The sequence below is a fragment of the Buteo buteo genome, chromosome 24, assembly GCF_964188355.1.
Source record: "Buteo buteo chromosome 24, bButBut1.hap1.1, whole genome shotgun sequence".
NCBI lineage: Eukaryota > Metazoa > Chordata > Aves > Accipitriformes > Accipitridae > Buteo > Buteo buteo.
The window spans coordinates 7181125-7205545 of NC_134194.1; the positions used below are offsets into that span (position 1 = coordinate 7181125).

Genomic DNA, 24421 nt, shown 5'->3' on the forward strand with positions numbered 1-24421 from the left:
AGCCCCGGTTCTGCCTCCCCCTCGTGCTCCACCCTGGTGTCCCTTCCCTGGGGACACCGTCACGTGTGGGGACGGCCAGCGGCATCTGGCATCAGGAACTGGAGCTGAGCAGCTTTGCTATAAGAGGAATAGGGAAGAAGCCACAAATATTGGAGTGGTTTGAGAAGGAAGCCTGGTTTGGAGCCAAACACCTGAGGAGAAGCATGCAAACCCCCTCGTCCCTGCAGCCATGCCTGGTGGCTGCTCCCACCTCCCCGTGCCCCTTTTTGTGAGCAGCCAGGGGGTACAAGAGGTTTCCTTTCATGGTAGGAGTTTTCTGGGAAGTTTCAAGCCCGCGGCAAACATTTCCAGGAAAGGCATTGCAAAGCCTTGGAAAGACATGACAACAAACAGCACAGAGCAAAATGGCGGTGGGGGGAGAGCAGGGAGAAGCCAGGACATTTTTAAAGCATGCAAATGGGAGGGATGGATTTAGGCTGATGTACACTGTCAAGTCGGAAATTCCTCCTCCAGCACTAAGCAAGACAAGCAAATCCCCCCGCGGCCCTCATTTCAGTGCCTGAACAGCATTGGAGCTCGGAGGCAGCATTTGCGTGGTGTTTTGCCGAGGGAAAAATGCCTTTTCCTGCCCGTTGCGGAGCGGGCCCTGCAGTGGTGACACTGTGGCAGGCAGGCGCGATGCAGACGCCGAGGTGATTCAGCATCCGCCGGGGATGGTTCCCTGCCAGCGCCAGTGGAGCTGGAGCGTGGCGGGAGCCGGCTTGTGGCCCGCGGGGGCTGCTGCTGGGGGAGGTGGGTGCTGGCAGCCCCGGTGACGAGGTGATGTAGGATGCTGGCTCTTGCCTCGCCTCTGGGCAGCGGTGAGAGCCATGCTGGGGATGCAAGCACCCGGCTCGGCTGCCTTATCCCTGCCAGACAGGGAATGGTGGACCCTGTGGCTTGTCAGGAAGGTTGTGGGGAGCCCCAGTGGCAATTGGGCAGCAGGAGCTGACTCCGAATATCTCGGGTGATGCGGGGGAAGCATTGTCTGGAGCAACTGCTGATACAGGACCCAAACACGAGCCCCGTGGCCCCAAAGGGAGGCTTATGGGGTCTCAAATCACCCTCTGCGCTCCAGGCTGCAGCAGGGTCTTCGGGAGCACATCACAAACGTCACGGCCGGTGGGCTCATCCTTCCCCAGCCTTGGGGCTGAGCAAATCCCCGCAGGGTCAGAGCGCTTGGAGGGGCTCCTCATGCAGGAGGGGACAGCAGCAGCGCTCGGTGGCCACCCGTCTCCCCTCCCCTGCTCAGCAGCAGCGAGTCACTGTGTGCCCCTGTCCCCTTTGGGTGGGGGGCAATGGGCCAGGGGTATTTTTGCAGGGGGCAAATCTTGGCCTGAGAGAGGAAGGGATGGGGATGCTGGAGGGGGCAGCAGCCACAGCCATAGCTCTGGGGGCGTGGGGGCACTCGGGGAGCGGGGGGTCTCTGTTCCAAAGGGTGCTGGGCACCGTGCCCAGCGGGGAGGCTGCTGTCGAACCCTGGCAGCACCTGCGGAATCACACGGGCTGGAGCAGAGCGGTGAGATCTGGGCGAGCTACGGAGACAGCAGCATGGGGGAAGCCTTGGCGCTGGGGGAGCTGGGGCCTCTCGCCTGGCAGAGCTTGTTTTGCTTGCGCCTCCCGTTGCACACCTAGAACAAAAGTTCAGAGGTTGCCCCAGCATTGATGCCGTGCCAGGCTGCCAGAGGGAAAGCAGCGCCGCCGCCAGCCGGGGCGATGCTGCCTGCTGCTGCCCGAGTCCCTCGCCACCGTCCCCGGCACGCCGCTGGCACCGTCCCCGGCACTCTGCGTGGAAGAAGCTCCTTGCTTGGCTCTGGGACAAGCTCAGCCAGCAGCAGTACGTGGTTCCCCGCCTCTGGTTTCACATTCCCTGTGCTCACCGTGGCCCTGCAGCCCGGCGTGGAAGTCTCGGCAGCCCCCGGCCCGTGGTTCTGGGACAGCTGGGGAGGGTGGTGGCAGCGGCAGCATAGCGGCCAGGGGGCTGGAAGCTCCTGGCCTCCTGCCCCCGGACTCCTGCCAAACATCTGCAGCAGGCGGGAGCCAGCTCCAGCCCAGCTCTGGTGGAAAAACAACAGAGGAGGGAAGTTCGCGTGAGGGTCAGCCCGCCCAGCATGCCTGCCATTTGGGGTGGGGGACCCCGATCTGGCAGGGTGGAGCAGCACGCTGCCCTCAGACAGTCTCGCTGGAGCCTCCGGCACCCTCGGCTCTTCCATGCTGCCTCTGGCACAGCGCGGCACAGCAGGGACGCTGGGTGACATGCCCAGGGTCCCACGGAAGCTCAGTGGCAGAGATAGGATCCATCGACTGCGGCTCATTAAATCCTCCCCTGTTCCCCACCTCCACCGAGGCCGATTCGGTGCCAGGACCCGAGGAGAGGGGACTCGGAGAAAGGCGTCCCTTATTTTTATTTTGGCTTTAGGAAAACGCGGTTCAGGACTGGCTCGGCCTTGCCCTGCGTGTGGCGGGGATCAGGGACACAACCACGCTGTGCCACCACTGCACGTGCCGCACCGCTCCTCCCGGGCCCCAAGTCCCTGTTAACCACAGGAAAGCCACCAAAGCCCCACGCAGTCAATTAGGGGATATAATTAGAAGTGAGTGTCTGTTCCCATGGTGGGAACTAGCGGGGCAGGGAGCGCAGCCTCATGCAGCTCCCTGGCTCTGTCCCGGGGGGTTGGCTCAAGCCCTGGCCGGGGTCAGCAGCGTGAGCTGGCTGGGGAGCGTGGCACCATGCCGGGCACGTACCAGTCCCTGTCGGCTGCAGGATGCAGCGAGGTGCAAGCAGCGTGTCGGCCAGGAGCTGCAGTCCCATGACCCTGTGGCCCCAAATCTCCCCAGAGCCTGGGAAGTGGGTGGGGAGGGTCGAGCCCCTGGTTTTGGCTCCCACAGGCTCCCCGGTTTTGGGAAGGAGCCGCCTCGTGCCACCCATGGCCACATCTGTGAGGGGTGACCGGAGCATCCCTGCGGCCAGCCCAGCCGTTGGCACGTTGTGTTGGGCTCTGGGCCGTCCCCAGGCAGCGGCTGAGCATCTTGGGGGTTTGCCTGGACCCTGGGGAGCACCCTACACCGCTTGGGGACCCATGCCAGGGCAGGGCTAAGCCACTTCTCCAGTAGCAGTGCCGGTTTAAAGCTTTGGGAAACGCTGCCCATGACAGAGGGAACTGCAGCTCCCCTGCTCTGTGGGTTCCCCGGGTGCCTGGGGGACGTACACGACCCCCAGCCCTCCCACGCCAGCCAAGGCTGCACGTGGAGCCTGACAACATCAGCCTTTCCCAGGACATGGTGTTCCTGCCGGCGAAGAACATGGGATGGGAGATTGCTCCCAGCCTCCCCCAAGCCCACGGCCCTGCTCTCCTTCCCTGGTGGCATCTCTGGCAGCCGGCTCAGTGACAGCACCCTGGCAGGGCTGCCCCTGCTTTCTAGTAAAGCCAAACCTCGTGCTGGCACCCACGGTCCCCCTGGGGCTCACCCGCTGCCACCCTGTCCTGCCCTCTGTTCCAGGCCAGCCCCCACCCCAAACCGCAGCACCCCCCAGCTAGTTAATTCTGCCATCAAATAAATTTTTTTTTGCAGGATTTCGGGGAATTTACACCTCACCACGGATATTTCCCTTGGAGCCAGCCCAGGGTAAATGTTTGCATTCCCCGGGTATGCAAACAGGGCCCTGGAAACGCCTGTCCCCGGGGATGCCAAGGGCTAAAGGGACAGGCTTGCCCTGCCCTTGGCCACAGTGGGGTCACTGTGGGGCTACAGCCCCCCAGCCCCGGCACAGCCCCCCCCCCCGTGAGGGACCCTGCTGCAGGCCTGCTTCTAGGAGCACCCTAATTTGTTGGGTTGCAAAAAAGAGAAGCTTGACCAACCCTTCCCCACGCCTGAGCAGCCCAGCCGTGGGACCCCCAGCCCAGCCTCCCCGCGGGGACGCTGCTGGGGCGGTTGGGTCCCCGCTCTTCGGGTCCCAGCACCCCACTCGGGGCTGACTGTCCCCTGGGTGCCCTGCACAGGTTGGGGCCATTACCTGCCCCCCCCCCCCCCCCTCCCACACCGAACGCCTTTTAATCCCCAGGTCCTTGCTTCACAAGAACGCGTTGCACAAACCCTGGGCACACGCGGCCGCCCCGTGGGTTGGCGGCTGTCCCACGTCCCCGCCACGCCGAGGTGGCACTGCCACCCCCCCCCCCCCCTTTTTCCCCCGATGTCCGTCCCAGGGACCACACGGTTAACGCAGCCCTCGGCCCGTCCTTCCTCCCGGCGATTGGCTCCCCCCCCCGCTCAGCCCAGCAGCTATTTCTCGGCTGTCGGGCTCGGAGGTGGCAGAAAGCGACAGGGAGAAGGGGGGGGTGTGTGTGTCCCGTGTCCGTCCCCCCCCCCTGCTCTCCCCCCCGGGGCTGTGAGGTGGGTGCCCGCACCCCACGCTCGCCCCGGCCATGGGGGGCTGGTCCCGCAGCGCCTGGATTTTGCCCTTTTTCTTAGCTGGGCTCGTCCAGCCGGGGCAGAGTCAGGAGAGGGAGAAGGTAAGGAAAAAAGGGGGGGGGGGACACGGGAGGGAGACCCCCCCCACGGGGGCTGAGGAGGGGTGGCACCCCGGGGACCCGCTTGTCCCCAAAGCTTGCTGCTGAGCTCCCAGGGGCAGGAGTGGGGCACGGTGGTCCTGTGACACCCCCCCCCCCCCCCACCTCAATCCTGGTGCCTGGATCACGGGGGGGGGGAGGATTTTTCTGAGCTACTTCTTGCAAAGGGGGAATTGCTGTCCTGGGGTTGGGGACAGAGCCTCATCATCCCCCACCCACCCCAAGTGACCCCCATAGGGGCAGAGCATGGGGCTTTTGTGCTATGCAGTGTCCGGGGGGGTGCACCCATGTTTGGAGGGTGCGTCCCCACACCCCGGTGGGCAGAGAGCAGTGGGTGACTGTCACCCCCAGTGCCCAGCCAGCCTCCCCACCCCGGGCGGGCGAAGCAGAGCCCTGCTGCCAGGATCTGGCCGGCCCCATGGAGGCTGAGCTCCCTGAGCAGAGCCCCTGTGACTTTCTCTCCTGCCAGCTCCCAAAATAGCCCATCGGTGGCACTTGGGTGAGTCTGGGCCCCCTAACGGGAACAGGAGATGGGCTCCCTTGGGTTAAGCCCTGCAGCACCGCAAGCACAGGCTGCTACACCCCAACCCTTCCCTGCATGGGTCTGATCCAGCCCTGATCCCTCCTGGGCTGCCCCCACCTCGGAAGGGTGCATGCAGGGGTGGTGGGGTCTTGCCCACCCACGGCCCCCGGGGAGGCTGGGACTGGTCTCCCCCTGTACCGGCAACACCAGCTCAGGCTGTTTTCCAGCTTCTCGCCTTCCAGCCTGACCCTGGCCGGGTAAACATCCCTCCAGCTGCAGCCAGCCCCGCTGGCCGGGCGTGCACACGTGTGCATACGCATGTGCATGCACAAGCCAGCCTGTCCCACTGCTGCGACCTTGGCATGCCGGAGCCTGGCTGCTGCCAGCACCATTCGGGGCAGGAGACACAACGCTGGCAGCTGCCATCTCAGCCGGTGCCAGGGTTAGACCCGCTGCTCCGGTGGGCACGGGTGGGCACGGGGCAGGTGAGCGGGGTGGGTGGCAGCCCCCGCTCTGGTCCCATGGGACGTTTCTCGCCCCACAGGTGAAATGCTACAACTCGGTGCAGGGCACCATCTACGACTACGGGGCCCTGACCCTCGACGGGGACGAATACGTCCCCTTTAGGAACTATGCGGGGAAGATGGTGCTTTTCGTCAACGTGGCCACGTACTGAGGCCTCACCCTGCAGTACCTCGGTAAGGGTCCCGCGGGGCACAGGCACCCCAGGGGACAGGGCAGGCAGCCCAAAAGCAGACGGTGTCACCCAGGGGCGCAGCCCTTGGCAGGTCCCCACGGTCCGTCCTGCCGCAGGGAGCTGGGGGAAAAGGGCAATGCCTGCTCCGCAGGACCTGGCCCGGCTGGGGATGCTCGGAGGGGGGGGGTTGGTGTAGGTGTGGGGGTAAGCCCTGGCCCCTGCTAACCCATCCCTGGCTCTGCTTGCGTGCAGAACTGAATGCACTACAAAATGAGCTGGGGCCTTACGGGCTCGTTGTCCTGGGCTTCCCCTCCAACCAATTCGGGAAGCAGGAACCCGGCCAGAACTCGGAAATCCTCCCTGCGCTGAAGTGAGTACTTCGCTTTTGGGGTACCTAGCCAGGCAGCGGGTGCATAGGCTGCAGCTCCTACTGGCTGTGGCCCCCAAAAGCACAGGGCTTGCTACCCCTGTGCAGCACTGAGCTGCCCATTGCGTGACACCCTGCCCACCCTCCCCTTGCAGGTATGTCCGGCCAGGGGGTGGCTTCGTCCCCAACTTCCAGCTTTTCCAGAAAGGGGATGTCAATGGGGCCAAGGAGCAGAAGGTCTACACTTTCCTGAAGGTGGGTGCCACGGCAAAGGGGGACAAGGGGGCAGCATCCAGGTGTTTTTGGTTTTTTTTGGGGGGGGAAGGTGCAAGGCAGTAATGCCCTGGCCCCCATTGCAGAACGCCTGTCCGCCGGTGGCGGAGGAGTTTGCGAACCCCAAGAACCTCTTCTGGGAGCCTCTGCGGAACCACGACATCAAGTGGAACTTCGAGAAGTTCCTGGTGGGCCCCGACGGCGTGCCTGTCATGCGCTGGTACCATCGCACCAACATCGCTGTCGTGAAGAACGACATCATCGCTTACATAAGGCAGCAGCAGCAGGAGCAGCAGCAGCCGCAGGAGGAGGGCCAGTAGAGGCTGGGGCTGCCGGCCTGAGGGGTGGTTTCTCCCCCTTGCCGGCATCCCCCCTGGCCGCTGCAGGGCCGCCCCCCATCTCGTCCCCTCCCAGGATGCTCCCCGGCACCAGGAGCCGAACGCCAAGCCAGCACGCTGCTCCCTCCATCGCTCTTGTCTCTGACACCCCCCAGCCGGGATACTGGGCTGGGCAACCCGGTGGCAGAGACCTCAGCGATAGGAGGGGGATATTTCCCAATAAGCCCTTGTCCCACCTCCCATTCCCAGCAGTGCCATCTCCTCCTGGCCCCCAGCTTGCCCCCCCCTGCTCCGCCATCCCGCCTTGCCGGGCAGTGGGAGGATGCAGGGGCCAGCCGCCCCCGGAGCAGAAGACCACGTCTCCATGAAGGCTTGGCCCGAAAGCCCCCGGTGTGGGGCGGGCCTGGCCTGATCCTGCCGGGCACGGAGCAGCTCTTCAGTGCATTCAAGCTGCCCGCAGTCCCGGCGTAGAGACGTGCTCCTCTCCCAGCCGGGGGCGGCCAGCCCCTCACCCCCTGCCGTAAAAAATGCCAAATAAAGACTCTGCAAATGCACAGCCCTGCTTCTTGGCCAGGGGTGGAGGGAAAGAGGTAAGGGCATGGCAGCCAGCCTCGGGAGTACCAGCAGGGAAGGATGGCTCCCAGCTAGAGAAACTAATTTTTTTCAGGATTTATCATCACAGTCCAGCATTTGGGGAGAGGATGGGGCAGGGGGGGAGTCAGTGCAGAGCACAGGGAGGCAAAAGGGGCTGGGAGCAGGGACCAGCCCCCAGCAAGGAGCATGTCATGTGCACAACAGCCACACTTACAGAAATAGCATTGGTTGTGGTTGGGTTTTTTTCCCCTTCCAGACTTGTTTTCCTAGAGCAAGATTTGCTCTGTGCAATGTGGAAGACTGGCCCCAGGGCCACTGCTGCAGGGAAAGGCAGAAGGGGGAGCAGGGGAACAGGGGTTTCCCTGCTCTGGCAAAGGTGGGGGGCAGGAGAGGAGAGGGGCTGAGCCCAGCACCGAGGGGAGGTGGGGGGCATGCACTTGGAGCAATAGATCCTGGGGTGCCCACATAAGGTTTAGGTTCCCCTTGTGCTCCCTCTGGCCCAGCAATTGCACCCGAGCACATGGGGAGCAGCAGCCCTGGCATCCCTCCTAGTCCCCACACAGAAGCTGCCCCAGGGGAAGAGCTTTCAGGATAAAACCAGAGAGACTCAGCTACACTTCAGTCCTTAAATAAATACAAAGACACCAACCACCCTCAGCCTGGGCCATGGCTGCGACAGGCACCCGCCTGCGAGCACAGGATCTCCCACCACCGGGAGTCCCCGCCGTCACCCGCTCCTCCTCCAGGGCCTGAACCGAAGCCCCTGGACCGGGGCAGCTCCTGGCACGCTCCTGGGAAACGCTGGCTCCTCTTCCCTTGAAGACCTGGCTCAGGTCTACAGCAATGCCAGGGCTGACGCCTCGTGGGGAAGGGGATGGCCGCAGGGGACTGACTCTGCGTTGGCCACCACCACGACGGCACCTCCGGTCCCTCCTTCACACTTTCTTCGCGGGGATGCGCTGCCGAGCCGCTCCAGGCCACGGGTACGGCCACGTCCACCGCATGTCCGCGCACAGGGATAGGCAGCCGGAGGAAGCTCCTAGATATATACACACGGGCACACACACACACCCTACTCCTCTTCTGCTGGTATCGCAGCGCAGCTGGTCCTTGGCGTTAGGGCAAACCGGGACCTGCCTGTTCTGAGACACAAGAGAGGGGTGGCACGGGGTGAGCACAGCTCTTCGTGCCCAGACGAGCCCCACAGGAGGGATGCCAGCCATGGCGTGGCCGTTATTCCTGAGCACCAATTGCCATAACCCCACGGGCTGCTGGGGCTCAGGCTTGTCTTCAGATGCTGTGGGGATGATGTGGGGGGACGCAGCAGGGTCCAACCCTACAGCAGAATCATCCCCTCGGCTGATCAGAGGTGGGGGCTGAAGGGAAATGGCCACTGCCTGGCAAGCTGTCCCCCCATCCCTCCCCCAAGTGCTCAGCCAACCCCCCAGGGTCTCAGGGTGAAGCACAGGGTACCCCCCTTATCGAGGGTCCGAGCCTTACCCAAGTCCTTGGGGACCGGTTTCACCCCGGCCACTGCTTGGGCGTTCTGGCTGCGAGCCATGGCGCAGGGCGGGCGCCAAGGGTACTCGGGCTGCAGGAGGAGATGGAACAGAAACGGCGAATTACCAGGGATGTGAATCACGAGGCTGCGCTCCGTGTTCGATTGCCAGGGCACGAGGAGGAGGAGAAGGGAGAGGGAGAGGAAGAGGGCTGAGCATTCGTGTGCCAACAGGACACGCGTGCTCAGCTCCCTGCTAGGTGATTCAGTGGCCTTAGAGGAGCCACTTGCTCAGCAGCGAGCCCCAGAGCCGCTCGCATGGGACCCTCTGCTCCCCCTTTGTGCTGGCACAGGTAGACACTCACCGGGGAAAAATGGTGGAAGTTTTGTCCCGGTGTGTGCTCGCCCGGCATCGCTGGCGGGTATCGGATCTGCTGCCACTCATCGAAGCCGTGGTACATGGGGTGAGCCATGGGGGGACTGTACTGGTACTGGTACATGGGGCAGGCAGGGCCCAGTGGCCCCGGCTGTGGCTCAGGGTGCAGCCTCTCTCCAGAAGCCTGCAAGGAGCCAGGGGAGATGCTGAGGAGACCCCCAGGGGCAGCCCACCACCACCCCCCATCGCCCGGTTCGGAGCTGCCCCTCCAAGGGGAGACAAGGGGCTGGGGTCAGGGCTGCAGCCCCCAGCCCCTCTGCCCAAGAAGGGTTTTTTCCCCATCCCCACCTGTTTGTGCTGTTTCAGCAGCTTCTTCAGCTTCTCCTTCTCCTCCTTCTCCCTCTGGCAGTCATCCTTGGAGGCTCGCAGCTGGGAGCAAGGCGGGTTAGTGCAGAGCCCACCCTGCCACCCTCTGTGTCCGTGGGGTGAGGGTTGCTGTAATGCCCTGTGGGAATGCCCACACCAGTCCCCCCCATCAGATCCCCAGGAGAGGGGCAGAAAGAAGAGACAAATGAAAGGAGATGCTCTGGCAGGGACAAGCAGCAGCAAAACCACCTCTCTGGCCTTTCTGTCCCCCCTCAGCCCCTACTGTGAGATGGGTACGGGGGCTGTGACACTGGGGATGAGCACCTCCGACATACCCAGGGTGGACACAGTGCTCCCAGTGCTGCTGGTGGCACCCAGCGCTGCTCACCTGGTTGTTGGAGATGACCAACTGCTTCTGCAGCTTTTCCAGCTGCTGCTTCAGCTCTTCCTTCTCCTCATTCATCCTCTCCCTGTCGCTCCGCTCCCGCTGGAAGTCCTCTTCGAAAATCTTCACCTGGCAGGAGGGAGGGATGTGGGTGAACCTGGCTGAGGGCAAACACCTTCCCCAAGCACTTGCCGTCACCGCGTTGCCATCCCTGACCTCACCAGCTATGCCAAGCCCCAGGCACGTGGGTTGATATGATGGCCCATGGCTGCGGTCCTTCCAGCTGAAGGGGCCTGGAGGATGCTGAGCTCGGTCCCCCACTCCCCACCACCACAGCACTGACACCCACCAGGGCTGCTGGGGCAGCTCCTGGCCACACCAAGCTCCTTGCCAGGACATGGAGCTCCCTCCCTGCCTCCAGTAGCTCCGTCTCCTGCCCTACCTGCTGCTTGAGTAGCTCGTTCTGGGTCAGCAGCTCCTGCTGCGGCACCTTCCCTGCTGGCTCCATGGTACTGGCAAAGATGGGTGGTGGAGAGGCCTGGACATTCAAGGCCTCCTCTAGCGCCTAGAGAGGAAGAAAAGAAACAGGGAGGAGAGTCAGAGCAAAGTAGTGTGCCCATGACGTCTCTGGAGGACCACAGGCATGTGCCCAGCATGGGAAGCAGGTATAACTGGGCAAGAGCAAGAGGGACTACAGACCCACCCCAAACCCCCTTTCCTGGGAGCCTAGAGGGATGTGGTGGTCATCATCTGACACGAGCTCCTGCCTGAGCCAGGAGCTGGGCAGGAGGGGGTTGATCAGGGTCAGTTTTGAATTTGAAAGAGGAGAAGAGGCTGGAGAACAGAAAAGACATTTTGCAGGGAGGGGCTGTGCCCTGGCTCCCACCTTGTTCAGCCTCTGGATCTCCTTTTCCTGGTATTCCCGCTGCCTGGTGACCGGAGCCAGCTGCTCCTGCAGGAACCGCATCCTCTGCTGCAGGTCCCTCACCTCCATGGCCAGCCTCTCCTTCTCCGCCTGCAGGACCCGGCAGGGAGATCAGCTAGGGCAGAGCGATAGGGCCAGCAGCTCCCCATCACCCTTCCCGAGGGACTCGCCTCCTCTGTTTCGATCCGGGACTTGGCTAGGAGCAGCTTGCGGTCGAAATCCCTTTGCTTTTGCTCCCGCTCCGACTCCAGCTCAGTCAGTGCCCTGCGGGCTTCGGCCAGCTCCTGGTGGAGGTCCGTGACCTGCCGGGAGGGAGTGGGGACGTTGGCCTGCTCAGAAAGACCCACGCTGCGGGGGAAGGAGGCGCAGGCAGCCCCAAAAACCTTCCCCTGCACCCGGTCTCTTCTGAGTCCCCCCCCAGCCAGCAGCCAGAAGAGATGTGCCCCCCAAGCACTCAGCCCTACCTTCTGCTCGTACTTCTGCTTCATGGCTCGGAAGTGCTGATCCCATTGCTTATTCACCTCCAGCAGCTGTGGGGAGAGAGGGGTGGCTGAATGGGAGCCCAAGCCCTGCCCCAAGCCAGCCATGGCAGTCCCCAGCAGCCTGCCGTCGCAAAAGCACCTCGGGGACCAGCTGGATGGAGATCCCGGCTCCAGCAGTGCTTCCCTGCAGCTCCGCAGCCCTGCCCCGGTCTCCCCACGCCATCCCACGTGCCCCCGCTGCCCGTTTCCCTCCCCTCCTTGGCAGTGCCTCCCTCCCAGCCTGGTCCTCACCTCCCTGCGCTGGTGCTCCAGGATCTTCACCTTCTTCTCCTTGGCCTCCAGCTCTCCTCTGCCCGGCGCCTTCTCCACCGTGGCCCCGCTCTGCTGGACGCGCACGGGCGGACCCTCAGGGCTTTTGCGGAGGCTGTGCCCAAGGCCGGCTAAACTCTAGCCGGTTCCCCTCCCATGGCTTCCCCCATCCCCTCAAGACCCTGAGAAGTCCTGCTGGTCATACTGGGACAAACTGGGGGCTCGATTAAAATGAGGCCACCTTTGCTGATACGTCAGCAGCTTCCTTCCCAGCCTCCTTCCCAGCCCTCCCCGAGGGCGATGCTGCCTTCTCACCTGCTGCTGCTCAGCAGCTTCCCTTTTCCCACTGTCCTGGCTGCTCAGAGTCACCATCCTCCGGAGCTCCTGGTTCTCACACCTGCAGGCAGGGAGGGATGGGTCAGCGGGAAGAAGCACCCAGAGCAGCCCTGTCCCCCACCTCACCGCCCACCCTCACCTTAGCTTCTCCAGCGCCTGGTTTCTCTGCTCCAGGTCCCGCTCCAGCTTGGTTCGCAGCTCCTTGTTCTCACTGTGCAGCGTCTCACACAGCGTCTGGGGGTGAACGCCGGCAGGATGAGGACTGCGGCCAGCCCCAGAAGCCTGCCTGGCCACCCACCTCCCACCAAGTCCTGGCATGGAGGTAGGTGTCCACCTCGCAGTGGAAAGGAGGGTCTTGGTGGGAAAAAAAAAAAAACCAAACCACCAACAAGAGGAAAACCCCCAAGAAGAGCCTGGCCAGCCCTCACTCACCTGCAGGAACGACGTTCTCTGCTCATTCTTGTGCACCTTCGAGGCCAGGCGCTTGAGCTCGGAGGCCATGTAGCCCATGCGCACAAAGACCTGGTCCTTGCTGGCCTCCTTGGCGCAGCCGCTCAGCGTGCTCTCCAGCTGCTGCAGCTGCGGCAGCAGGTTGGTATCCTCATTCGGCAGCTGCTCCAAGTCCTGGGGACGGGGAAGGGCAGTCAGATCAGTTCAAGGAACATTGCAAAGTTCCCTCTCGGGGCAGGTCAGCCTTGTCTTCCATCCAGGGCTGTGGCAGGGAGCTGGGGCAACACTGAGACACTCTGCAAGAGCCCTTGGTATGCTGAAAAACTGTGTCAGCTTTGTAAAGGTCTGATTCCCAGCCGCTGGACGTGGGACACCATGTCCCCGGGTGGAGGGGGACATTACGGCAGCAGCTCTCCCAGCCCACGTGTTCCACAGGCCCCTCAGCAGTCTGAGCAGATCATGCTCCCAGCTCGTTGATAGCAACGGAGGCATCTCTACCCCGGCCCTTTCTCCCCCTGAGCTCTCCTCCTTGGCACCAAGACTAGAAATCCCAGTTCCTGAGACTGTCCTTTCCACATACAACCCGGTCTGTGCCAGGAGCTGAGGTTTGCCACGTGAGGGGTGGTCTTACCCCAGTCTCCATCTTCTCCTTCCTCCTGTCCTCTCTCTGCAGCTCCCCTGCCTGCGGCTTCCCTGCCACCGCAGCACGCCGGGCGTTGGGAACCCAGGCTCTTCAGCAGGCGGCAGCCAAGAGGGTGACGCATGGGATTTAAACGGTGGCCAGGAGAGCCCAGGCCAGGGCGAACCCACTAGTGTTAGGGCATACCCCCACCCACGCACGAGGGATGTCCCCAACAGGCTCATCCTCCCCTGTTGTGGCTGGTGAACTCCCCCATTGCCTAGGAGACACTGCCGGCACAACAGAGCCCAGCTCGGGGAAGGAGGTGCTCCACTCCCAGCCCCGCTGACTCAGCCTGCCACCCGTGGGAATGCCCCGGGCAGCACCGCGTGGGGCCAGGAGCCCAGTGTGTCCCTAGCCCTGGGGTTCACAGCCCCGAAACTGCCACGGGAGGGTGTGTGCGGGGCACGGCACGGCCAGCTCCTCCTACCAGCGCCAGCCTGGCAAGGGGAAGCAGCGAGGACCCGAGTCCAGCGCCGGGGTGCAAGCACGGGACTGGCACTCGGCTCTGGCGTCGGCAGCTGATTGCCAAGCAGATGTCACCCCATTCTCCATCACCCCATGGCTGCACCCCAGGAGGGTCCAAAAAGACTCAATCCCTCCTGGAGCCTCTCTGGCCAATGCAAACAGGGGTGTGCAATGAGACTGAGTCCCCTTACTGGCACCATGAGGTGCAAGCTACGTTCATCCCCCTTTGGCTCCCCATCCCTCCTCCTCTCCCTTCCAGCACACACAAAAAGCCAGAGGAGGACAGGACAGGGCAGTGCAAGCCATGGGGTACATTCAGGTGGCAGCAAATGGAGCACACGGAGGTGCCTCAGCTGGGGCAGACCCTGTCAGCAACGATGGGGCTTGGAAACCTGGTTCTCCCACCCAGTGCCGGCATCAGGAGGTGAGCATCAGAGCATCACTGACAGCTCCCCGAGCCATCACAGCCCTTCCTGTCCCTGTCACGTGGCATCTGGAGATGACAGTGTCCCTGTCTGGCTGTGGCTGCTTCGGTGGCCCCATGCCCAGGCAGCCCGGCCAGGCCACTTGTTCTCAGGAGCCCTTGTCCTTGGGAAGGCAGCCTGCACATTGTCCCCTCTCCCCACCTTGGCCAGGCGAGAGGAGCGGTACACACCGGGGCTCACGTGCCATCACTCCCAAGCCCTCTGGCCCCAGTGAGACATGGGGAGGACCAGCCACGGGGCTGTGTGTTTCCCTCCTGCCTGCAGACTGGCCAGGTCCCCTCATCTTCCATTGGTGTCAGAGGCCGAGCACTGCAGCACGAGCACCGTCCTTGGGGCCATATGTGGGGCTGGCTCTGCTCCCCTGGGAATGCCTGGGCGGTTTATCCCTCCTCTGCCGTTTGCCCAAGGGCTGCCTTGACTCAAGGTTCCTCAGCCTTGCCTGTGCCTGCCAGCAGCTATACCACCGGGGCACACTGCTGCCTGTCTGCACACCCTCCCATACCCCTGGTACCACCACCACCGCCGCACCAACCGGCTGGACTCTCCATCTGCCGCCCACCAAATCCCACAGGCACCAGGGCCACTCACCGCTCTCCCGCTCTCCTGGGGAAACCCCTGCGCTTCGACAGCGACAACCTCGAACTCCGAGGAGGATCCCTGCAAGGGGAGACGGGCAGGTCAGGTCTCCCCAGGGAACGGCAGGCTAGGGTGCCCACCATGCAGAGGCAGGGACTGCCAGGACGGGAGCACAGCAGGGAAGCTGACCCCTCCTTTCAGATTTATCCCTGTTTCTAGAGGCTAAAGGCTGCCTCCTTTTGCTTTAACTAGATGGAGAGTCTCTCCCTCCAGCCGTGCCAGCACTAGCTCTTGCATTCAGACTCACACTTGGAGGAGATTTCCGTGCTTCTGTGTCCGGTTGGGCGCTGGCCAGGGCAGCGTGTGTGGAGCTGGGATCAGGGCCGACGGCTGCAGAGAGGGGAGAGGAGGTAGCCATGAGCTTTTTGGAGAGCAGGGCCTCTCCCTGCCTGGCACAGGGATGCAGAGAGCAGACACCCTGCAATGTTGGGCACTGATAGATGGTTTCTACCCCAGCTATGGGAATGGGACAGAAACCTCCCTCCAGGACAAGGGAGGACGGCAGTGGTTTGATACACTCCAGAGATGACAGGGCTGCAGGGCTTCATGAAAGCCTCCCTCACACCCTCTCCCTTCCCATAAGCTCAGGGTCCTGAGCCATCAGGTTATGCCTCCCCACTGAGCCTCACGTCTCCTACCTCCGGTTTCCACCAGGTCCTCCAAGGAAGATGCTGCCATCAGCATTTTGTTGTCCTTCACAAGGTCCTCTGCCTTCTGCCGCAGCTTGGATGCCTCCACCTGGGATTCCTCCAGCAGCTCTCCTGTTGGGGGCAACAGAAGGATGCTCACCCTCCTTCCCCAAGTGCCTGCCCTGCAGCAGTCCCATCCACAAACACCAAGCCCCCTGTTTGGGTGGAGAAGTGCCCAGCACGATGCTTCTTCATCCAGAAACAACTTTTCTTGGCCAAATCCAACGGCAAAGCGGTACCAGCAGCTCACTGGCTGCAGAGTCCCCCATGTGCTGACACACAAAGGACTGGTTACAGGAGGCAGAAGAACAGCACTGCATCTCTGAGGGGTCTCCTCTGCTTCCCAGAAAAGATAAATTTAAGCCGGATCTAGGGGTCCAGCCTGCCCGCTTTGGGGTCTGGCACCAGCAATGCAATCCTCTCCCAACCCTGGGTGGCTGCTCCCACACCAGTGGGTCCCGGTCCCAGGTAAGGCTATGGTGACACAACGGGAATCATGAGGCAGGTGGAAATTCGGCTGCAGAAGCGGGACTCGAAAGCGGAAGCTGGGTCACGAGACCGAAAGCAAAACCAGGGGCGGGTGGGGGAGGAGAAAGGGGGTGGCATGACTTGGCTGGACCGTATCAACACTGGCACGTCCCTGCCGCTGCAGGGAGCGCCCAATGCTGGGGTCTTTGAGCAGCACCTGGGAAAAGCCCCTGACCTGACAGGGATCACGGGAGGTGGGGGCTTTCATCAAAAGCAGAACAGATCCCGGCATCTGCGACCTGCCACTGCAGGACTCCGAGGAGCTGACCTTGCTCCATCACTTGCCTTTTTTTTCCAGCCACTTAACCCACTGTAAAACACCCCAGGACTTCAGCAAAAGCCTTGCTCTCTCTGCGTGAAAAAAGCCCAGACACCCTGCTCAGCCCCGCAGGACAAGGAGAGCTTTACTGCTGCCCCAGTGCCAAGATCCCCAGCTTCTTATAGCACCCTTCCTAAACAGAGCAAGAGACCCCCAGGTTTGGTGGGCACAGGCTGAGCTGCCCCAAAGGTGAACCTCGTCCCCCAGCCACGCAGCAGTTACCAATAGACTTGATCCCCTGCATCTTCTCCTTCAGCCGGGCGTTCTCCTCCACCAGCCGCTCAAAGGCCGTGGATCCATTCTCCTCCGAGCCCCCACCGGGGTCGTAGATGCGGTAGGGTCCTCTCCCTTCCATGCCCGCCGTTCAGTCGCCTACCTCCCAGCCAGGCATCCCTGCAAGACAACGGAGCACGGCGTCACCTTCCTCTGGCTCCAGACGGCACCGCAGTCCCCTGGTCCCAACCGTGTTGGGGTTCGGGGTGCTGTGCTGGCAGAGGCAGCCCTGCCTCACTGCTCGCCAGCCAGCGCAGAAGTGTCCCAGGTGAAGGCGCTTCCTCCTCCAGCCCTGTATGGTGTGAACGTGCCGGGGTGACTCACAGCCATGAGAAGTGTCATGCGAGGAGGCATCACCAGCAGCCCTGGGCTGGCTCTCACCCTTACGGGGTGCGGGAGTCCCCAAGGAGGTCGCAGCCGCCCGTCGCTGCATCCTGGTGGGATGGAGACCCAGCCCAGGAGCATCCATCCACACCAGTGTGGTCCTGGGTACTGTCACCGGGGCACCCTGCTCACTGCAGGATATTTTGGGGGAGCAGAAAGGGTCGTGGGGGGCTGTTTGGAGAGGGACAGTGTCTGCAGCTCCAAAAGCTTTAACATGCAGCTGCCAGCTGGTTTGGGCAGCACCGGGGAGCGGGGGACGAGCCCCAGCAGACAGGCAGGGACCCACTCTGCCCTCCAGCCCAGCCAGAAAAACCAGCTGCCAACAGCACGGCTTCCCGAATCAGGGCATAGGGAACAGCCAGGCATGTGCTGGGCCAGGAGCAGAGCACGAGGAGAGGAAACACCTGCACCCAGCACACTATTTGCTTTTTTAATTCCTTGCATTTGTGGGTGGCCTAAGGCCTCCCCCTCACCAAGGTCTGGCCTGGGGATGGCTGGGCAGGATCCTGGCTCCAGGTCTCACCCACCTCCTGGGGGTGATAAAGCAGCTGCTGTGAATTACAGCACAACTTGTCAAAAATATCCCCCCCTGATGCCAGCTTGTTATAAAGTGAAGCAGCACAGCAGCTGAGAGCCCTGGGGGGCGATGCAAGCCAGAGCTGGGGTGCTGCCTGGGGGCACCCCAGGAGCACCCGTGGGCACCCCCAAGCGTTCTTCCACCCAGCCAAGGCAGCTGGGTGCTCTCGAGTGGGAGGGGGCTGAGGCGGAGGCATTCTGAAAGGGGAAGGGGGGTAGCCCATACCCGAAACCATCTCAACCTCAGACTAATGCTCATGCCACAAGCTATCTGGGCTGATCACCGGTTTAGATGACCTGCCTGGCAGGGAGCGGCAGGGACTTTCCAGATGACAACTGCCACCTGGCAGCATCCGCAACTGGAGTGGCAATTAACGCCTGCCTAGGCGGCAGGTAATTACACACGGCCTCAGCAGCAGTCTGTTTTTGGGAGGCGCGTCTGTCAGCAGGTCTCACCATCCTCCTGCTCTGCAGGTGCCACCAAGCCCCCCCATTCCCTGTGACCCCCCCACGTGGAGCCGGCAGCCCCGTCCCAAGCGGCTGGAGGTGGTGACCACCGGGAGCTGCCCAGATGCGGCATGGGGCAGGCTGAACGGCAGCTATTTCTGGAGCCCATAGCAGCTGACAGGAAGCTGCAGAAGAACCAGGACAGTTTCTGTGCCCTTGGTCCCAGCGCCAGGCAGCATCGTCACAGCCGGTACAAAATCCCCCCCTAGCCTCCCACCACGGGATGAGGAAAAATCCCGGAGCAGACCCTGCCGGTGGGCAGGACAGAACCAGTGCGGTGGCACGCACGTGGTCTGGGGACCCGATGGCACCTCCATGCAGGGAAATGCCATCGCCTGTGGCCACGCTACCTGCCTGGTGGAGGACAGAGACAGCTTCACAGGCAGGCTGGGGACCTGAGCCTGTTTCTCACTGGTGTCCAGTCACCACATGCTGCTCCAAATTCCAAACCTGGGTGTCTGGGAGGAGCTGGTCAGCAAAGCAATTTTACAGTGAGCATCTTATGGGGCATCCGTGTCCTCCACTGGGACAAACACAGGTTTGGGTCAGGGAAGGTGGGACAAGCTGCCCTCTCGCGTGGCATCCTTTCCCCATGTGGCTTTGCAGCAGCCTGGAATACCAGATCCCAAACCAGGAGGTTTTCTGCCTTGCCCCACAGTACACACGGGAGGTCCCCTGCCCCTGCGCACTCCTGCATGAAACACTCAAACCCAAGCCAGCTGCGCTGACCACCTTGCCAATTGGCAGAGACCATGTTCTTCCAGCTGGATGGAGCCACTGAAAGCCTCTGCTATTCCCAATTCTCAAGGTTTTATCAAGGATTTTTCTACCCAAGGTCTGCACCCCACCAGGGAGATGACAGCAGAGGGGCCACGGGAGCTGTGTTCAAACAGCAGCCGGGGAGAGGAACTGAACTATCTCCAGCTGACAGAAGCACAGACCAGCCACAAATTCACCAGCAAACAAGACCCCGCAAGAGGGGAGGGTTTCTGCAGCATTCGAGCCCATCGCCAGGGTCAGGGCAGGTTTGCCTGGAGTGGAGGAACAGCCCTTTCTGCAAGGAACCCCTGGGACTAAACTGTCACCCTGGGGAGAGGACCCTGGACCAGGTCACTGTTCCCCATCCTGATTTGGTTTTTGTTCCTTTAGAGTTCTGAAAGATGAGGTTTGCAGTGAGAAATCTCACGTTTCAATAAAAACACCAGGGGAGGAGAGAGAGCACTATAGACCAGAACCTAATGATGGTTAGAAATGCAAAGAAAACACGACTACCACAGACTCCAGAAGAAACCACTGAACCACCAGAAAACACTTCTCTTTTTGCCAATCAACGGTTTCTAAGCTAATCTGATGGTATTTCACAGCCCCGGGGGGGGGGTTGAGGGCCAGCCACGGACCACGGCTGCCCAGCTATAGCTCACCAGCTCTGTGCCCAGCCGCCGGCAGAGGTTGCCAGATGCCGTGGTCGCCCGTGGGTGTTGCTGGTTGCAAGCGGGGCACCAAGACCTTTAGGTAGTAAATTTTGAGGACAACTCAGCAAAAGGAGAGAATGAGAGAGCGAGCGGGCAGGGGAGACTCCCAGGTGAAGACAAAAGCACGGTGGTATTTAAATAGCTGTGCTGTGGCTCGGGAGTGAGCTGGAACTGCGCAGCTGTGGCCAGGTTGTTCCCCCCTGTCCCCCAGGGTGATGTGTATCACTGCCACGGCCACCAGCACTGCAGCCATCGCTGCACCAGCCACACAGAAGAGACAGAAGGAACCAATTCCTGCTTTAAAATTACCGAACAGCTGCAGATACAAAGGTGGAGGATGGGAATCCTGCACAGCGAGCAGGCTGGCACCGCTGGAGGCTTGCTTTCGGCAGCAAGCCCCGGGGTAGAGACCAGCCTCCAGAAGCCACGGGCTTGTCAGCCCATCAGTTCCCATCCTGTGATCCATGGTGGGGGCTCGGCCCAGCCCTTCGGAGAACGGGGTTTTCCTTACCCCGGCATGCAACATTCCCAGGAAGTCTCCTCCCCGCCAAGCTCGCACAAGGCAAAAGCAAATCCCTGCAGGCTGCCAGCACCGCTTTCCCATGACTAGGGCTGCTGGGCCCCCAGCATCCCTCTGCCTCAGAGAAAAGCAAAAGCCACTCAGACACTATGGAGGGATTTTTTTTTTTGTTTGATCATTTTACTGGAAATCTGCAAAATACCACAGCCCCCAGCCCGGTTTCTTTTCCTCTCCAGAGCTTCAGCAGCTCCCCAGACCAGGGACAACCATTCCTGGGCTGCTGGACTGGTCTCATTTGCAGGAAAGCAAAAGCAGAGCTGGCTTTAGGAGGAAGCAATAATAAGGAGACTTTCTGGGCACTGCAGTCCACTGGGCTGGGAGTAATAAAAGAAGAGGAAAGCAGGCATTGCAAGGCTCAGGTCTCAAAGGGAAAGGTCTGAACCTCCACTTGAAGTATTTATCTTCCCAGCCTGGCTGGCTGCAGAAAGAGGGCAGGAAAGGCAGGAGCCCCATCTGAAACGCAGCAGATGTTACAGATGTCCTCTGGCCAGAAATCCCACCTTCGCCTGAGAAACCCACCTCCTGCAGAGGCTTCACAAAACAACCTGCTTCTGATGAGGTTGCTCACAAGAGAAATAAAGCATTTCCCCATTTGGAGCCAGGTTTCCAAACACAGGTAACTACACGCAGCAGCAGAGCTCCTCACCATGGGTCCAAGCTGCAGTGCAGGCAGGACACGCAGCCAGACTTGGTGGTGGTGCTCCCCTGGGCAGCATGGTGGTGTTTTACACAAGACCCTGTCTTCTGCTGCAAACACATCTTGCTTTATGCTGCCTGCTCCGTTTCTTCCTCCTGCTCGGAGCTCAGTAGCATCATGGCTGCTCATCACAGCACTTCAAAGCAGAGCAAGGCACAGCCACCCCTTTCCTTGCAGCTCCAGCCCAACTGGGGCTACTCCTGCCCAACCTGGCGCACTTCAGCCAGGCAACAACCAAGCAGCAGAAGACAGTGGCATCAAAAAGCTACACCAGCAAAGCTACCTCTGCCACCCAAAGTGTGAGAATTGTTGCTCTAAAACGAAATCTGCAATGCCACATGAGTAGATAATTCAGCTTCCTCCACCCACAAGTGTTTTGTACCAGCTGCTGGCAAGCAACAACCCACAGCCCTGTGCTAAATAGGTCTGTTTGGCTTAGGTCAGGCCAAAAGGGCATCGTGGGATTTCTTGCAAAGCCAGGAATGATGCCAAAGGCTACAAAAAGCCTCTCCTCTTTTCTTCTTGCTTACTTCACCTTGCCACTGAGACAGTTCTCAAGGACGCGCCTGGCTGGAGCCTTCCTGCCTCCAGAACTCGCCTCAGTGCCCAAAGTCCAGTCTCCCATCTCCAGCACACTTCGGCTGCCTTTGCCAGCACTCTCGACGAAATTTGCACTCCAAAAGAGCCTGTGGCAGCAGAACAGCTCTTACTCACTCAAGCATATGGAAAAAAACAAGCTAAAGGGGAAAGGTTGCACTTGCCTCCCTGATAACAGGGAGCAATCTGTCCCCAGGGGCACCGAGGAACGGGACAGCCAGTTCTCCGAGGGGCTGCAGGTCCCCACCAAATCCCACCTGCAGCTGCTCTCACCCAAAAGCAGGACACAGCATCTCTTTTTTTTTTTCCCCCTCTCTGCCCTCAGTGGGGGCCTTAGCCTGGAATGAGGAGAGATGGGGAGGCAAACTGTGCACCACCTCCCCAAAGGAGCAGGGGGGGATGCTGCCATCCCCGCTCCGGCTATTCCAACCTCTGGATCCGCACACCGCTGGACCAGCAGCAGGATGGGGAGGAAAAACTCGAAGAGTGGAAAAAAAAAAACCCACCCAGCATCGACTGGACGCTCCTTGGAGCCACGGCCGCCCGCAGCCCCCCGGGGTGGGATCCTGCCGGGGCGGAGGGTGGGGGGGGGGGGAACCGCAAGCCCAGAAATAAATAGTCAGAAAGCAGATGTGTGGGTCTGGGGAAACGCCGGGGTTGTGCAAGGCAGAAGCAGGGGAGGAGCGAGCCCGGGGGACGGCAGCGGTGCGGGGCTGCCCGGCCCGGGGGGGGGGGCAGGAGGGACCCCCCCCACCTCAGCACCCCCCTGAGCCTTCCTCCTCTCCTCCCTCGGGCATTGCCACCGCCGGTGAGCCCCGGCTCCCCTGCAACCAGGCTGCCCCGTCGGGAGCGGCGAGAGGAGCCGGCAGCCCCTGCCCTGCCCCGGGAGAGGGGAAACTGAGGCACAGCACGACTATCGCGACCCGCCCGCGGTTCGGAGCGGATCCCCGGGGGACAGCGCGGCCCCGGCCCCCTGCGGGGTTTCACCCCGACCACCCGAGCAGACCGAGAGCCCGGGAACCGGCCACCTACAGCCGACACGCCGCCCCGAACCCCACCGGCCCCCTTCCCACCACCGGGACCCGGTGCCCAGCCGCCATCCCCGGCGCACGGTAAGACCCCGGTGCCCCAAGCCAGGACCCTCTCCCCAAGGGCGGCAGAACCCCCGTACCGCTCCGAGCTCACCTGCCAGTGCACCCCCGAAGCGGGACCGCTCCGGTCCGGCCCGGCCCGGTCCGCCGCCAGTACGGGAGGAAACGGGGCTGGGATGGGGGGGGGGGGTACTGGTTCCGCCCCCGGGAAATTCCCAGCCTGACGGACAGGCGCCGCAGCCAATCGGCGCGGAGCAGAGAGTATAAAGAAGGAGGGCGGGGCAGGTGGAGGGGGAAGGTGGCTCGTCATGGCGGAGGGGTTGTTCGCTGTCCCCTGGGGGTTCCGTGGGGCTGCCCGGGGTCCCGTGGACGCCCCCCGCGGCATAGTGGGGCCCTGAGGGGCGGAAGGAGCAGGCCCGTCTCTGCCTTAAGGGGGGTTTCCGCTCGTCGGAGAGCGGCAGGCCCGAGCCCAGCAGCGGTTCCCCCGGCTTATCGAGAGACAGACAAAATGGCGGGGCCGAGGGGAGGGCAGGGCGCAGCCGCGGCGCCTTGTTGCCGGGGGGGAGGAATCCCTTGGCGGCCCCGGTGCCGCTTGTGGGGTACGGTCGGGTTGGGGTGTGGAGGAGTAGCTGAGGGGAGGCTGTGCTGAGGAGGCCCCAGGTCCTCGGCCACTCGGGCAGGTGGGCCGTGGCAGTCCCAGGCTTTCCCCTCAGCCCCGGGAAGGAGACTTGCTTGCTCCCAGAGGCCTGCTGAGGCTTACCAGGTCTTTCCTCCTCAGCAGCTGAGGCAGGGAGAATTCCCCACCGAGTCTGTGTCAAGTTAATGTTATACAAGGAAATTACACCCCCTAGCTGGGGTGTTTATTATCGGGGATCCTTTTCCTGTGTGCCGCTGCTTTGATTATCGTGCGTTCGTGAACAACAGAAATCAGCCAGAGGAGCAAGAACCACAGGGAATGCCTTCTGGTTTCATCTGTCTCTTTGGGACTCGCTCCATAGCTACCTGATTTTGTTTCTTGTGTTGGTTTTGCCACAGGGAAGGTGTTTTTTATATATATAAATATATAAAACAACAAACCAAAAGCAAAGAAAGCCTGCTGTAAGCAGACATCCTGCTTGCTCTCTGCCTGTACTGATACTTCCTCCATAGGTGACTGCTGCTGGGCTCGCAGAGGTGTCCTTCACTGACAATTGTGCTGTTTCCAGCTATCCCAGTCCTTGCGTCCTACTCTGCTCTGTTCAGACAGTTCCACCGCTTCTTGGTGATTTGATGTTTTGGGTTGTAAAAATTAAAAAAACCTCAAAGTCCTTTACCTGACTGCCCTTCAACCAGGACGTTGCCCCGGCAGCCTGGCTGGGTTACGAGACAGCTCAGCGGGTGCTGGGACCCTGACATGCTCTTTGGCTATGCTTGTGTCTGAGGTCTCAACGGGGGACAAGAAAGCAGGATCCCACACACAAGCAATGTCCTCCCTTTTGTTCCCCAAAGGGCTTGTTTACCCCAGAAGCCCAGTGCTGTTCTGTAAACGCTTGGAAAACCTGGCTTCAAAGCTAAATGCAGCCCCACAGAACCAGAAAGCATCTTGTTTATAAGATAATGTCTCAGCCTGCAAAAAATAGCCAAACCCTGCTCTGTTTCTGTGAGGAGAGGAGGGGGGTGGCACGGCCCTGCTTCACAGTACTGCACGCTCACAGCCGAAAAGCTGTCTGCCTTCTCCTTGCTCCATCTTGGGCACGCTCGCACCGAAAAAAGCATTGCTCTACTCACCCAGCAGGGTTGCGGAGGGGCTCGGGGTGGGTGAGAGCCCTTTGGGCCACGCGCTCTCCGGCTGCGATCCCCAAATGCAGGAAGGCCAGCCCAGCTGAGCTTACTTTTAGGCATGGAGAAGGGGAATTCCCCATGATGGAGGCCCCA

General features: G+C 61.6%; 2 protein-coding genes across 6 annotated transcripts; one reads left to right on the forward strand and one right to left on the reverse strand.

Annotated features, from left to right (window-relative positions):
- The first annotated feature begins 4295 nt into the window (after positions 1-4295).
- GPX3 (glutathione peroxidase 3) lies at positions 4296-7359 on the forward strand. Its single transcript, XM_075056378.1, has 5 exons — positions 4296-4550; positions 5675-5828; positions 6080-6197; positions 6350-6449; positions 6554-7359. Exons 1-5 carry the CDS (start codon positions 4464-4466, stop codon positions 6785-6787), a joined length of 693 nt encoding a protein of 230 aa, XP_074912479.1. The 5' UTR covers positions 4296-4463; the 3' UTR covers positions 6788-7359.
- A 652-nt stretch (positions 7360-8011) lies between these two features.
- Positions 8012-24421, reverse strand: TNIP1 (TNFAIP3 interacting protein 1). 5 transcript variants are annotated; one of them, XM_075056370.1, is made up of 18 exons: positions 24275-24421; positions 16553-16723; positions 15433-15555; positions 15042-15124; positions 14747-14815; positions 12509-12700; positions 12216-12310; positions 12056-12137; positions 11723-11815; positions 11414-11479; positions 11120-11251; positions 10911-11039; positions 10467-10589; positions 10028-10153; positions 9622-9702; positions 9263-9457; positions 8900-8990; positions 8012-8536 (listed from the first exon to the last, which is right to left on the reverse strand). In XM_075056370.1, exons 2-18 carry the CDS (start codon positions 16683-16685, stop codon positions 8472-8474), a joined length of 1878 nt encoding a protein of 625 aa, XP_074912471.1. In that variant the 5' UTR covers positions 16686-16723; positions 24275-24421; the 3' UTR covers positions 8012-8471. The 5 variants fall into 5 exon arrangements, with proteins under 5 accessions (XP_074912471.1, XP_074912472.1, XP_074912470.1 ...); XM_075056371.1 differs by lacking the exon at positions 24275-24421 and adding an exon at positions 22602-22724 and having other exon boundaries at positions 11723-11812; XM_075056369.1 differs by lacking the exon at positions 24275-24421 and adding an exon at positions 22602-22724.